At 48.8% G+C, this 15,532-nt stretch overlaps 1 protein-coding gene across 14 annotated transcripts in view; it reads left to right on the forward strand.

Moving 5' to 3' along the window:
• CIITA (class II major histocompatibility complex transactivator) overlaps positions 1-15,532 on the forward strand; it is a 47,934-nt gene that overhangs the window by 14,118 nt on the left and 18,284 nt on the right. For 10 of the 14 annotated variants that reach the window (XR_004345651.1, XR_004345652.1, XM_032604042.1 and 7 more), the window contains 5 exons: positions 9,686-9,832; positions 10,071-10,166; positions 12,553-12,615; positions 12,784-12,864; positions 15,167-15,211. Coding sequence is in view for 12 of the 14 variants with exons in the window: in XM_032604042.1 (XP_032459933.1) it covers positions 9,686-9,832; positions 10,071-10,166; positions 12,553-12,615; positions 12,784-12,864; positions 15,167-15,211 (432 nt within the window). In the remaining 2 variants the exon portion in view is untranslated. Of the gene's footprint in view, positions 1-7,413; positions 7,495-9,685; positions 9,833-10,070; positions 10,167-12,552; positions 12,616-12,783; positions 12,865-15,166; positions 15,212-15,532 lie in introns of all 14 variants that reach the window. The other 4 variants (XM_032604044.1, XM_032604043.1, XM_032604048.1 and 1 more) reach the window with 1 other exon arrangement.

The raw sequence follows: 15,532 nt of genomic DNA on the forward strand, positions 1-15,532 counted from the left end.
CTCGGAGTCTCCAGCACGGAGCGAAGGGCCTGCCGCAGGCTTAGGTGCCGTGTTAGGCCAAGCTGGGGGTTAGGACTGGATTTGGGAGCCTGGCTTTGCTAACTGCAGCCACAAGCCCCTCATTCCCCACTCCAGCACCCAGCCCTGGTTTTCTTCCAGGAAAAACTTGTTGGACTCCTTTTCGGCTCACCGACTGCAGCTGGGAAGGTTGGGGCTTGCAGAGGGAAGGCCACGCGCAGGTCGGGGAGGCTTGCGTTCTGGTCAGGCACTGGGGCCCCCTCCTCCCCTGGCTGCAGCTCTTCCAGCTGTCTCCGCCCTCCTCCCCTCCCCCTCCCCCCAGGACCGTCAGGCTCCTCAGCCCCAGTAACTGTGCCATTTACAGGCACGACACTCAACAGCCGAGCTTGTCTTGTTTGAGTTCTAAGATTTTCCAAGTTGTGATGAGGTGGATGTCCTCCAGGGTGTCCAGAGAGGATAGGTGGCTTGCCCAAGGGCTCAGAGGTGGTCTCTGTGGGGTCTTTTGTGGGCTTCCGTATGATTTCCAGGCCCTACCTGAGGAAAAACAGAACCAAGTTGTCTCAGGTGGGCTTCCCTGGGAAGCAGACTTAGAGATGGAGATTTGCACATGGGACGTTTATTGGGGAGAGGTCTCCAGGTTGGGGAGAGGGCCCCTGGGGGAAAGGGAAGAAGCAGCATTGGGCAGAGTGAGGAGTTGGGCTGCAATACAGTCACAAGAGAGGTCTCAGCCGATCCCGTGGGGAGGGCTGAAGCTGGGACGGCCAGGGTTATCCCAAATTGAGACTCCCAGACCAGACCTTTGCATGCCTACAGGCAGCTATCACTGGATGTGGGTACAGTGATTGGAAAAGGGTGTAACTTTGGGCTATTCCCAGAGAGGTTGTGTTGTTCTTGTTTGTTTGTTTGTTTGTTTTTTCGGCCACACAGCGTGGAATGCAGAATCTTAGTGACCCCACCAGGGATCCAACCCACGCCCCCTGCAGTGCAAGCATGGAGTCTTAACCACTGGATCACCAGGGAAATCCCCCCAGAGAGGTCGAGCTGTGACCTGTGAGCCTGTTGCCCTCTAGCAGTTGGTCCTTAAGGGACTGTAGCACACCACAGAATCTACTACATTTTTTTTGAAATTGTCAAATCAGAGAGCATCTGGTGGCCAAGGCTTAAACTGTCATCTGGAGTTGTCTTTTTTACTGTCTTCTGTGCAGCCCCTTTTGGGGAGGGGTGGGTTCTGCTTCCCTCCCCAACCTCACCCCCATCCCCTTTAATTGAATAGCTCCATTATCACCTGTTCTGGGATTTGGGCTCCTTGTACAATTTCATTTGAAAGCCGCTGTTCTAGCATGACATTCTTATTTAACAGATGAGGCCACTGGGGACCAGAGAGGGAAAGGGGCTTGCCCAGGGTCACATAGCCTGTCAGGTGCAGAGCAGGGCACAGATCTCAGGTCTCATGACTCCCTGTGTGGATCCTGCCTCACCAGTCTGTTGTAAACTCAGCGGTCCATAGCTGCATCAGTCCATTTCCCCTGCCCTCACTCCAACTGCTGAGAAGCTCTGTGGAGAGGCGTGGAGCCCATCTTGCTTCCATTTCCAGCTTTCCTGCTCTGAGGCCCCTTTGTCCGGGCACAGGCTAGTCTCAGCCCAGAGAGGCTGGAGAGCTATGATGGAAATGCCAAGATCCTTGAGGGGGCTGGAACTGAGGAGGGCGAGGTGAAGCAGCAGGCTAGGTCCAATGGGGAATAACTCTTTGTGCCCTGTGGTTCCCAGACAGCTTATTTCCTAATCCCTTTTCAGTCTGAGCCGGTGCCAGAGCTGGGAAAACACACCCAGCACCCCAGATACCACAACTCCCATGCTTCCTGCTCCTTCCTCTGTGGAACTGGCCAGTTTGGGCACTCAGGGCCAGTCCCCTCCAAGCCTTTCTGTTGGAAGACACCCTCATGTGCGTCCCAATCCCACCATGGGGCAGGACAGAATTCAGCCCTGCCTTTCCCTTCCCCAATCACCCATCCATCCCATTTCCAGCAGATCAGAGATAGACGTGACCTTAGAAGGCCTGCAGGCCAACAGTTGCAAACCCAAATGCCTAAGGGGCCGTAACTGTGCCCAGTGGGACCCAGCAGAATGCAATAGGGAGCAGTGGGGTCTTTGGCAACAATTAATTGTATCTTCTATATGGAGACATTGCGATGGTAGTTAAGACACACATATACACACACAAATTGTCTTGGGAAACAAAACACCTAGGCCTATAGGCCTGAGTCACTCTTCATTTTGAATCCATACTCCAAGCCAAGCCCCCTTTGGAGCAGAGGAGGGGCCTACGGTCAGAGTCAGACACAAAAGCCACCCAATTACAATATTTCAAGACCTCTCCTTGTCGCGTCTGCTGGCTCCTATTACATTGGAAGATGTAATAGGAGACACACACACACACACACACACACACACACACACACACACACACATATACACACACCTTCCAATCTCCCCGCCTGGAGGAGAAGTGACTAGAACCTCCAGCTGCCTTCCAGCCCCATTACCCCTCAGCATTGTCCAATACCTTAGTTTCCACTCTGTCTCTTGTGACCTCCACAAGCCTCTCCAGGAAGTGAAAGTCTTGAGTGAGACCAGCAGTTTCCGGAAGTCCTCTCTGCCTCATTTTCCTGGGTTGCCCCTACTGGACCAGCAACGGGGGCCAGAGCGCTAGGGCTTCCTCCCGTACAGATGGTACCCACCTTTCCCTGTTCCTCTCCAAGTCCTGCACGTTCTCATCTCCTCCCCCAGGACTGGGGGCTCCTGGGCCCAAATCCCCCCATCCCTGGACAGCCTACTGGGTGGCAAGAGTGCAGTTTTCTTCCTTTTTGAGCATCTACATGTGTCAGGCCTTTTTTGGTGAGCCACAGAAACACAGAAGCCCCATGAGGCTTCCATCGTTTTTGGTTTTGTTTCGTTTTGTTTCTTTTTAACTTCAGGAGCCTTTCAATCTTCAGTTAACTTCATATCTCAATTCGCAGTACACTATGATCTTTGGTCCACATGAGGCGTTAATTTCCCTTTCCCCCATTCTCTTTCCTCTTTCTGGGCACCCATTCGAATGCACTCAGTGTGTATCCTTTTGTTTGCATGTGTTCTTCTTAAATACGTGTTGCTTTCTTTATGTGCCTGTATGTCACTCTGCACACCTAGAATTGGGCTATCAGAGCTCATTCTGCTTCTTACTTTTTCACTCTGTACTATGTTATATATATTTTTAAGATCTGTTTTCGATGTGGCATTTTTAACATCTTTATTGAATTTGTTACAATATTGCTTCTGTTTGATGTTTTGGTTTTTTGGCCACGAGGCATGTGGGATCCCAGCTCCCCAACCAGGGATTGTATCCATACCCCCTGCACCGGAAGGCAGAGTCCTAACCACTGGACTGCCAGGGAAGTCCCTGTACTATGTTATTAAGATCCACCTCCATGTTCACTTGGTCTGTTGCTTCTAATTATTGCATCACCCTCTACAGATTGCAGCAGCTACTTTATACTGTCCTTCCCCTGGCAATAGACACCCAGGTGGCCTCCAACTCCTGGTCACCACAAATAGCACAGAGGTGAGCAACTTCGGATGGGTGTCCTTGTGGAGCCGTGGGAGCATTTCTTTGGTATGTATATACCCAAGAATTGAATCACTGGGTTGTAGGATCTCTGCATCTTTAGGTATTCTGAGTGGTGCCAGGTTGTTCTGCAGGTGGCCACAAACATCCTCTCCCACCAACCCCTTGGCGTTGCCCAGCTTTCTAATTTTTGCCAGTTGTACGGTGGCAAGTGACACCTTGCTGCTTTCGTTCTGGAACTTACATCTTACTAGCACTTCTTGTCTATGTCGCTTTAAGCAAGTCATAGCAACCTACTGAGATTGACGCTATGCCACCTAAAGGCAATAGATTCCACAACTCAGAGAGGCTGAATAACTTATCTGAGGTCTAACAGTTAGTGTGGAACTGTAATTTGAACCCAGAGCTCACACTCTTTTTTTTTTTTCTTTCTTTCTTTTTTTTTTTTTTTTTGCATACGCGGGCCTCTCACTGTTGCGGCCTCTCCCGCTGCGGAGCACAGGCTCCGGACGCACAGGCTCAGTGACCATGGCTCATGGGCCCAGCCGCTCTGCGGCATGTGGGATCTTCCCGGACCGGGGCACGAACCCGTGTCCCCTGCATCGGCAGGCGGACTCCCAACCACTGCGCCACCAGGGAAGTCCCCCAACACACTCTTAACCACTGTACCATTATCAACACATTTTGTCTCTTTTCTAAAATATCATCCGGGTCTACACTGCAAGCTTCTTGTCAGGGGCTATGTTTTAAACCTCTCTAGGGCCCCCGGAGAACTGAGCCCAGTGACTTTCTTACAGGGGATGCTCAGTAAATCATTGTTTTATAGGTTTGGAGAGAAAAAAAGTGCAAGGTGTCTTGTTGAGTTTATCTGGAGGGCTACGGGGTGCAAGAAGCAAAGAGGAACTTGTTTGATCCACAGAGATGCTGACTGGGGGCTGGTTGTGGTAGATAAGTAACCCTGGGCTCCTGGCTTCTGGCCACCATGTGGCCTGCGGAAGCAGCTTGTCATGAAGCTGGGGAGCAGAGTGGTGTTAGGGGGCCTTTGGGGAAAGGCAGGGGGGAAAGCCGATAGGCAACGAGGAATCTAGAATCCCCAAATGCCTCATCTGAGTGGGCTCCCACACCCAGTTGGTGAAACTAAAGCTCGTAAGGGTAGAGAATGGTATTCAAGATCAAAGGCAGAGCTGGAACTCAAACCCATGTCTCTAGACACATGGTTCAGAGATTTTCCATTCCTTCCTCAGGAGAAGATCCCAGTCAACAAGTAGGGAAGTATTTCTTCTCATGCTCTTTCATCACAGTGCATAGCAGTGCTGAAGGCTTTGGGGTAGCAAAGGAGTCCCCTTCTCCCTCTGAATGCCTCCTCAGACCTTCAAGGATACACCCCCCTCTCTGGGAAGAAAGCAGCTGATAACTGAGCCTAACCTCACTGTCATCATCTGTACGATGTGTACAATAATACCAATCTCCCAGAACTATTGTGACAATTGAAACAAGATAATAAATAGAGAGCATCCAGCACAACCCCAGACACAAAAGACTCTCCCCAGCAGAGGTGGAGCACAGAAAGGCTGCAGAAACTGAATATCAAGGTCTGAGCTAGAACATTCTGGTAATACTTGATTTCCCTCAGGGGAGAGAGGAATGAACCTTTATTTCAAAAACGGTTTTGGTGTGTATGTGCTTTCAAAACCTGCAGTGTAGTGTGAAATGGGGATGGAAACAAACCCCGAAAGGGACTTTTGGTGGCAAAAGGATTAAGAACTTTTTCTCAAGTTGGATGTGGAAGGTGGTGGCCCAGGGGGAAGGGCGGGTCCAAAGAGAACCTTCTAAAAATACTGCCCACTTACCAGAAAGGCACAGCCCACTCCTCTGCTGCACCCCAGACAACTCCTCAAAAGGAGAACTCGTCTTGCCACCCATGCCTCCTCGCTCCGGGTGAAGGCACCTCCCCAGGGTGGCCAGGGGGCCGGAGCCTGGAAGAAGCTGAGCCTTGGTGCCAGGCAGCTGCTTCAGATCCCAGCTCATTACTCTTCTCTTTGAGCCTGTTTCTTCATCTGAGAAATAGAAATACAAATAGCTAATGTGTGAGTTCAGCTAAACGGTATAATGTCTACAAATCATGTCGTTTGGTACCTGGCACTCAGAGGGCACCTATGAATTCTAGCTAGGCACCATCAGTCCTACTGATGGAGAGAGACTGCCACTTGCTGGAGCCCAGGGGTAGGTGAGCTAGAGGAAGGGTTCTTGCACTCAAGGGCTCCTCGGCTGTTGGATCTGTCCTGTGCTGGGGCAGCTGACAGGGACTCTCCTCTGCAGTGAGGTGGTCAGGGCTCTCTGCCTCCAGCCTGCTCTGGAATTGCAGGAGGAGGAAAGAGTCCAGTTAGGAGGCTCTGAAGCACTTCCTAAGCATCTAGAGACACAGGAAACATGGTTGTGGGAACCCTGGGAGGTCCCAGGCCAAGTTGATTTTGACATGAATGGGAAATGGCACTTTGGGGAGCTCTAAACTGCAAGCCTAGATTCTCAGGCTCCCAATATAATGGACTTCCTTTGACTGTGGGCCTCCTGTGTGCCTGGCACACAACGCAGAGCCCTTCTTGGCATTTTGATGGTCCCACAAGGTAAGTATCATTATCCCAATCTAGTGGTGGGAAAGCTGATACTCAGAGAGGTTAAGTCACTTGCCTAAGGTCTCCCAGCCAGGATTCAAACTCAAGTTCTCCAACCAGGTGACCTCGGACAGGCCATTTCAGCGAGGTGTCTGAGTATCCTCCTTGGTCAAATAGGCATAATACTCCACATGCCTTCTCCCTAGGGCTCTTTGTGAGCTCAGAGTGGGGGCTGGAGGCAGAAGTCTGTTGTGAGCTGCAAATCTTTGTCTAATCAAGAGGAAATGTGTAAGATGCAGGCTTTGTCTTGGAGATGCAGGAAGGTGCTGAGGTGTATGTTGGGGGTGTCTGAGAGCAGACTTTCCAGGTTGCACTGCTGCCTCTGAGGCTTGCTTGTTCCTATGGAGGTTGCAGGGTCTCCTTATTGCAAAAGAACAGAAAGCTTGGCTTCACAATGTGGTAACGCAGGAATGGAAGAGAAAGGATCCCTTTATCAATCTCACAGAGGTAAGAGGTGAATTAATAATAATAAATAATAATAATAATGACCATCACCCACGTTGTGCTCGTCAAGTGTGTGCTGGATGCTGTTCTATGCTTCCATTCATTAAGCACTTACTAAGTGATGGTCACCTCCCTAAGGGCTCTACATGAATTAACTCACCTAAGCCTTATGAGCTACCAAGTATTATTATTCCCATTACACAGATGAGGAAACTGAGGGAATTCCCTCGTGGTCCAGTGGTTAAGACTCTGCGCTTCCACTGCGGGGGGCCTGGGTTCAATCCCTGGTCAGGGAACTAAGATCCTGCAAGCCGTGCACGTGGCCAAAAAACAAAAATAAAGATGAGGAAACTGAGGCTTCAAGAGATTTAAAAAATGAAATCCCCAGGTTGTGGTGAGTTGGTAGATAGGAGTGGTTTCAGAGTCAGGCGGTTTGACTCCAAAAGCTCAAAGGAGTTGCCTTCTTTCTCTACTGTCAGTGTATTGCCCTGGTATTTGATCACATTTGGTGGTGCTGTCCAATGTTTGAAGCTGAGTTTGTCAATAAGTTAGACTTCGTCAGGCTCTTCCCCACTGTCCCTCCCTCCATTGCCCATCTGTGATGGGACCCAGTCTCTATTCCTGAGCCTAGATAAATGGGGGTGCTTATTTGACTGGATATATTCTGATTGGCAGGAAAGAGCGTGGACTGGGAGTCTTGTGCTAGGGGATCAGGTGCAGGCTCCACCACCGGCAGACTCTTGGGCCTCGTGCAAGGTATGTCCCCTCTCAGGGTCTCATCTTCTCCTCTGTAGGATGAAGGAGATTGAGCTTGAAGGTCCCTGGCTGACCTTGTGGGAAAACTGAGAATTTGAGTGACTTGACTAAAGTCACACATTTCGTTCATGGAATTGCTGGGGTTCGTCCTGAGCTCTTGTCCCCAGATGCCACAGTCTGGAGAAAGGCAGATGGCTACAATGTAGGCTCGCAATAAAGACCACAGACTGAAAAATGGGAGGCAGGCAGCAGGCAAGATTTGGGACAGGGAGGTCTTCTCTCACCACCCTGGACAGAACAGTAGATCGCTTCGTTGGCTCCCAGGACAACTTGTTGGAAGAAGTGGAACCCACCCTGCACCTCCCGGCCTTGGCCCCTCTCCAAGAAACGGGAGGTGGTGGCCCCATCTTTCAGTTCTGCTTCCTCCAGTCATGGTTGGCTGGGCCTTTAACGCAAGCCTGCTATGTTTGTGTTCCTGTAGCCCCCACCCAACCCATTATAAACAGTCCACCCCGGCCAGGGCCTCTCGTTGGACTGGAAAGTTCATTCTCTGTGATATGTGGGTCTGTGTTAAGACCCTCCAGAGCTAGCAAGAGTTGTTGATGAGTGAAAGGAGAAGAAGCACCTGGGGAGGTGGTGGTAAGTTGTGTGTGTGTGTTTTCTCACAACCTTTCCCTGCTTCAGTTTCATTTTATTCTGGCCCAGGCTGGGCACTCAGAAGGCTGTCTTAGATCCTCTGGCCGGCTCTCTTCTCACCTTCTCCAAGAAGCTTCTTTTGATTCTTTCCAGCATATATCTGCATCCCAAGTACAGCGGGTTGAATAGTGCCCCCCCCCCCCACCAAAGATATGTCCACATCAAATCCCTGGAACCTTGAATGCTACCTTATGGGGGGAAAAAAAGGTCTTTGCAGATGTAATTAAGTTAAGGATCTTGAACTAATATCCTGGATTATCTGGGTGGGCCCTAAATCAATGTCCATTTAAGAGAAAGGCAGAAGATTAGGAGGTGATGTGACCACTAAGGCAGAGAATGGAGTGATGTGGCCACAAGGTCACAAGTCAAGGAATGCCATCAGTTCCCAAAGATGGAAGAAGCAAGGAAGGATTCTCCCCTGGAGCCTCCAGAGGGACCATGGCCCTGCCTGCACCTTGATTTTAGACTTCTGGCCTCCAGAACTGTGAGGGAATAAGACTCAGTTGCTTCAAGCTACTAGGAATCATACAAGATGTACCTTTGTGTCTGGCCTCTTTCACTTATCAGGATGTTTTCAAATTTCATCCATGTTGAAGCATGTATCAGTACTTTCTTCCTTTTTATGTCTGAGTACTATTCCACTGTATGGATATACCACATTTTGTTTATCCATTTATCCATTGATGGCCATTGAATTGTTTCCATTTTTTGGCTATTATGAAGTATGTTTTTATGCACATTTGTATACAAGTTTTTGTGTGGACACAGCCAGGGTTGTTTTGAAGATTAAATGAAGTAGAACCTAAGGCATCTGATATGTCCTCCAACAATTAATAATGAAAGATATTAGAGGAAATATGCCCCAACTCTTTCAATTTACAGATTAGGAAACTGAAGCGTGGAGAGGAGCACAGACTTGCTTGAGGTCATCCAAGGCAGGAGAGCATAACACTTAAATGCAGGTCCATGAATCAGACTGCCCAGAACTAAATCTTGGTTGGACTTGGGTTACCTTATGTAGGTCACTTCACCTCTACGAGCCTCAGTTTACTCATGTGTAAAATGAGATTAGTAATAGTACCTACCTCATACGGTTGTTGATGTGAGGATTAAATGTGCTAGACCATGTGTCTGGCACATAGTAGGTGCTCTGTACATCTTAGCTGTTATCATTCATGGTAGTGCCAGCAGCAGAACTTAGGTCTCCTGGCTCCCAGGTATGAGAGGTCTTGAATCTACACTTCTCCAGTTCCCTTTTCTGTGTCATGGGCATCTTCCCAGTGTGACTGTAGGTTCTGTGGAGGAAGGACATAGGGCTTCTTCTCCCCACTGCCCTGAGCACATAAGAGGTGCTGAATGAGAACCTTTGCTCACTTTCTTTGGCTTCTGCCAACCCTGGCCTTCACCAAGAGACCCAGCTGGAGACTGTGATAGGTGTTAATTCCCTGCATCTTTCCAACATCCCATGAGCTAACTGAGTGCGTCTCCCTTCCAGGCAGTGGACAGCACACAACCATGGAGTTGGGGCCTCTAGAAGGTGGGTACCTGGAGCTTCTCAACAGCAATGCTGACCCTTTGCATCTCTACCACCTCTATGACCGGATGGACCTGGCTGGAGAAGAAGAGCTAGAGCTCTGCTCAGGTGGGCTCTCCTCCCTCTGGCCCCTTCCAAGTCCCTCCCCACCCCTCTGCCTGCAGTAGAGATGGCAACCAGGGGAAGTCCTGGCTGTGGAATTCCGGTCAGCACCACGGACAGCTCCAACTCCCTGCCACGCTGCTCCTAATGGAAATATCTCCCAGCCCGCCCTGCCTCTCCCTCCGTCCCCACCAGCCCTCTTCCCAGATCTTTCCTGCTTCATCCAAGTGGCTTTTCCTCCCAGAACCTGATACGGACACCATCAACTGCGAACAGTTCAGCAGGCTGTTGTGTGATATGGAAGGTGATGAAGAGACCAGGGAGGCTTATGCCAATATCGGTGAGGAAGCATTATGAACCCAGAAAAAGGACAATTGAGGGAAAAGATTCTTTTATCTGTTTTGTTAATCTCACCCATTCACCAGGAGCCTCCAGGCCCTCCCTCAGAAATCGGGGCAAGGGGGGATGGGGAGCGAGGGCTAAAAGGACAGAGAATCGGGGAAAGAAGGGAGATGGAGAAAGGTAGGGAAATAGAGCCCTTCACTAATGAGCACCAGGCAAACAAATCTCACTTTTCCATCTTCTGCCTCCATTTCTATACATTTTTCTATTTGTTGCTCTTCTTTCCTTCCCACAAAGTCCATATCATATGCCCCTCCCTCCCTCCCTTTCTCCTCAGCTCCTAAGCTAAACTACTCTAGTATTTGTAATAACTACCTTTGGGGGGCACTTGTAGCCTGCAAACCACTGTGCATATTGAAGCCTTACAAAAACAAAGGAAGTAGATACTATTAGTATCTTCATTTTACAGATGAGGAAATTGAGGTTTAGAGAGATAAAGAATCTACCCAAGGCTGCATTAGAGATAGTAATGGGTAGGTCTGAAATTCAAAGTCCTTATTTTTCACCACAAGAGGGAAAGTATCTAGAGTGGGGAGGTTTGGTAAGGCTCAAGCTGAGAGGCTGGTTTGCAGCTTGAAAAAGACCTACGGTTTTCAGACAAGGGCGGAACTCTTTGGGACTCTCTGGGGAGAGGTGTTTCTGTTGTTTTTTGCGGGGGGTGAAGGAGCCCTCCTTACCAGGTTCACCACTGTCTCATACAGAGGCTTTGTTGAATTAGAAAAAGATGCCCCTTCTTCTAGAGGATGCAGCCCCCATTAAGATGTAACAGCTTGGCTATCAAAGTGAAGGCTGGATTCCTGCCCCCATTTGCCCTTTTGTCTGGGCATCCTGTACAGTGAACAACCTGCACAGATGTTCTTAGTGGCCCTTTTCCTGGCATCCCAAGAATCACATCACTTAGGAGGTCTGGCATGAACATGGCTAGACATTCCCCAACACATAGTTAATCCAGCATCATACAAGGGCAGGAAATGGAGAGGAGCAGTAACTGTATGTGTCTCAAAGATTACAGAACTGAGAACCTGCCTGCTTCCTTTCCTTCCTGGGAATTTACTTGGGAGAAGCAGAAATGTTTAGGGCTGAGAGTATTCACATTTCCTCACAACTGGAGGCAGTAATGAATGAGTTGGGCTTTTTCCCAAATCACTTAGGATTGGGGGGCTTTTTCCCCTTAGGGGCATCTACACAGGAAGTGGGAGCAAATGGAGGAGGCAGCTTCACCCGAGTCTGTTCCTGAAGTCTCTGGTCCTGGGCATGCAGTCATCTGAGGCACCCCGAAGTATACATTGGCTTCCATTCCCATAAAATGGGAATAATAATCACACCTGCCTCATGGGATCACTGTGAGGATTGAATAAGTTTCTGTGCATAAAGTGTTTAGAGCAGGAATTTGAGAAGAGTAAGCATTCAGTAAGTGTTAGGTACCACCCCGCCACTACCATCAACACCATCATCATTATATTTACCATCATCATCATCATCATCACCACTTATGCCCTCACTCCATTCCTCACTCAGAAGCCTTTTATGGCTCCCCATGGCCTATAAAATCCAGTCCTAACTTTCCCCAACATGAAACTTTTACTGAAGACACCTATTTCTAAGAGTTTCCCAAACACCTCTCCTCACTCTGTCCCCACTACCCAGAAAGCCCTACACTTTTCACCACTCAGAATCTACCCCCACCCCCATCTTTCAAGGTCTGGCTTCAGGACCCCTTCCTCTGGGAAGCCCTCCCTGATTGCCCCATCCCACTATATACACTCTCTCCTCTTGCCATGATAACTGTCTTCCCTTTGGCTCCAAGCCATGTTCCACTTCATATAATTAAGCACCATTGATTGTCTACTGTGTACTAGCTACTGTGTTGATTGCTTTAAATACAGAGCCTCTAACCCTCACCATCCATCCCTGGGTCGTAGATGTTATTTATCCTCATTACACAGTTGAGGAAATGGGGGCCCAGAGAGGTTAAGTAACTGACCCAAGATTGTACAGCTTGTAGGGCAATTGGGGAGTAGAAGTGGAATTTAAACTCAAACTCAAGGCAACTCTACTACGCTGTGTTGCACTACTTTATAGCAATAGATACATTTGTATGCATACATATCACCCCTTCAATTAGATTAAGAGCCCATGAAGTTTCAGTGTTCCTTCATTAATTTGATCATTCATTCAGCAAACATTTATTGAGCCCCAATGTGCGCTAGGTCTGGAGGGTCACGGTTCCCCGATGCCCAGCCCAAGGCCGGGCTGGGCAATAAGCATTGCCCAGCATTCGGTGAGAACTAGTTGATTGACTGCACTTTTTCTTGTCTGGGCAGCGGAACTGGACCAGTATGTCTTCCAGGATTCCCAGCTGGAGGGCCTGAGCAAAGACATTTTCAGTAAGTTGGGGGGGTCTTGGCTTTCCTTCCTTGTTCCTTGGAGAGTGCTGTAATACCTGACGACCACCTTTGATGGATGGTCAGATCATCCCCAACATAGGGACAATGGGAGCTCACCTTGGACGTCCACTGACTGTGTGTTTTGGTGTCTTTGGTTTTTCCCCGAAGTCGAGCACATAGGACTGGAAGAAATGATCAGCGAGAGTGTGGAGGTGCTGGAGGAAGCAGGACAGAAAAGTCAGAAAAGACGTGAGTGAGCCCCTCCCTGATCCGGTCTAGCCTTGCTTGACTCCCAGCCATGCCTTGGCTCTAAAACCTGTTACGGCTCCCAGTTGCTTCCCTCGTTAAGTTCTGTCTGCTCTGCCAGGCTTGTGTGTCCCACCCACCTCTTCCCTCACCACTGCTCCCTGGTGACCCAGGGAGGAAGCAGACGGCCCAGGATCAAATGGCCCCCTCTCCTGATGGGTCTCTACCTCTGGCTGTTTTGATTGCCATTTCCGAAAGGACCTCTGGGCTCTGGCTTCTCTTCCATCCTTAGTTGTCACCCCTGTATTTAAGGGAGGTCTCTTCAAGCACAGTTTTTTCCCAGCAAGATCTGGGTTTGAATCCTGGATCTGCTGTTTATAGTCTATATGAACTTGGGCAAGTACCTGCATCTCTCTGAGCCTCCTGGTCAGTCTCCCTGCCTCCTTAATCTGTCCTTACCCGGCATCCAATGTGGACTTTTAAATGCAAATCAGATCATTTTGCTGCCCTGCTAACCCTCCAATGGCTACAAAATACATACCACAAGGGCTGTTTGATCTGGCCCTTCCCACCTCTCCTAACTCACTGTGACCCACCATGCTCCAGCCATACTGGCTTCTTTCCATTCCTGTAACCCATGTATCCTTTTCAACCTCAGGGCCTTTGTACTTGCTGTTCTCTCTATCTGGAATGTCCTCCCCCTTCCCATGGTGGGCTTGGGAATCTGTTAGGTCTTGGCCAGCATGTCATCTCCTCCTGAAGGCTTTCCTAGACCAACTTTTTCCATATAAATTACCTCACTTATTTTCACCTTGTTTGTGTCTCTCCTTCACTGTTGCACTTGTCACAATTTGGACTTATTTTATTTATTGCCTTTTGCTTAGTTCCCCCACTGTGAGGACAGGGACCTTGTCTTTCTTATTACTACATCCCCAGCACCTGGCACATGGCTGGCATGCAGGAGCACCTCAATAAATATCCACTGAATGAAAATTTCCATAAAATGGGCCTAACAGTTAATCAAAAGCTTACTATGTGCCAGACCATGTGTAAACCCTGTACCTAGTTATTTAATTTGAACAGGTAAACAGGAGCATGGCATAAAAATTCAAAATGTGTAAAAAATATTCAGTGAAAAAAAATCTTCCTCCCATCCTTTTCCCCCAGTCCCTCATTTTCCCTCCCTGAAGACAACCTATGTTGCCAGTGCCCTTTTAGTCTTGTTAGGAATATCCTATTTGTCTAAAAGCCAGCTCTTAAAAAAAATTTTTTTTTCACACAAATGACCACATTTTACCTACACTCTTTCTTCTTTTAACATGTCTGGGAGGTTATTTTCTTAGCACTAATGGAAAACACATGGTCCTGCCTCCAGGAATTTCCCTTTCTTTCTATTTTTTTCCTTCCTTTCTTCCTTTCTTTCTTTCTTTATTTCTCTCTCTCTCTCTCTCTTTCTCTTCCTCTCTTTCTCTTTTATTCTTCTTCCTCCTTTCCTTCCTCCCTCCTTCCCTTCCTTCTTTCTTCCTTTCTTTTCGTTTCATAAACATTTCCCCTAATATTTTATTATGAAACATTTCAACATACAGCAAAGATGAAAGAGCTGTACTACAAAAAACCATATGCCCCTCACTTCCATTCTACCGTCAGTGTTTGGCTATAGTGGTCTTAACGCATCTCTAGCCATCCCTCTATTCATCCACCCATCCGACCATTTTATTTTTAGAACATTTCAAGGTAGACTGCAGACACCAGTACTGCCCCATATGTCCTTCAGCATCCTTGTTATTTTTAGGGCTGTGTGGTATTTCACACAATCAACCACAATTTGGTTCATCAGCCTCTTGCTAAGGGACACATAGGGGTTTTCTCAGTGTGTTACATGCTTGATACTCACTCAACTGATTTCCAATGCATTCCTGCGAAGTGGGAATCACTGCCCCCATTTCACAGATGAGAGATCAAAGGCTCAGAGAGGCTGTGTTACGGAGACACACAGCTAGGAAGGGACCAAAAGCAGGGTTTTTTTAATTTTTAGTATTATTTTTTTAAACTCAAACTCATCTTGTGTCCCCTCTGTGGCTCTGCCTCTCCCAGTGCCTCACTGTCCTGGGTGCTTCAAGATGGGTTTGGGCTCAAGCAAATGAGTAGGGGCAGAAATTGTTGGGGGCTGGGGAGGGAAAGGGACCCCCAAGGCCACTTCCCAGCCATTTAAGGCAATTCTATAGGGCCTGCTGGGGTCCACAAGCCCCTCCTGGCTTGGAATACCCCTTCCCTGGGGCTGATGACCATAGTGTTCTCTCTGCAGCCTTCCCAGAGGAGCTGCCTGTGGATCTGAAGCACAGGAAGCTAGGTGAGCAAGGCGGGTGGGTCCTGGGAGATTGATGGGCAGGAAAGCCAGGGCCTCCTCAGGCCCGCATGTAAACTGGCATTTGAAAGCCGGGGCTCCGAGAGGTGAAGCCACTTTTCTGAGATCACACAGCAAGTGAGAGGTGGATTTGAGATTCAAACTAAGATCATGATTCCATAGCCCGTGCTCTGAAGTTCAGGGACTGCTGGGAGATTCAGCTCCTCCTACAAAGCCTCTCCCCTAACACCTCCCTCCTCTTAACTCTGAGTCAGAGCTGAGACCCCACCCTACCACCACCACCTAGTTCCACTGCCCCTCCAGGCC

The sequence above is a fragment of the Phocoena sinus genome, chromosome 15 (assembly GCF_008692025.1).
Source record: "Phocoena sinus isolate mPhoSin1 chromosome 15, mPhoSin1.pri, whole genome shotgun sequence".
In the NCBI taxonomy this organism is placed as follows: Eukaryota; Metazoa; Chordata; class Mammalia; order Artiodactyla; family Phocoenidae; genus Phocoena; species Phocoena sinus.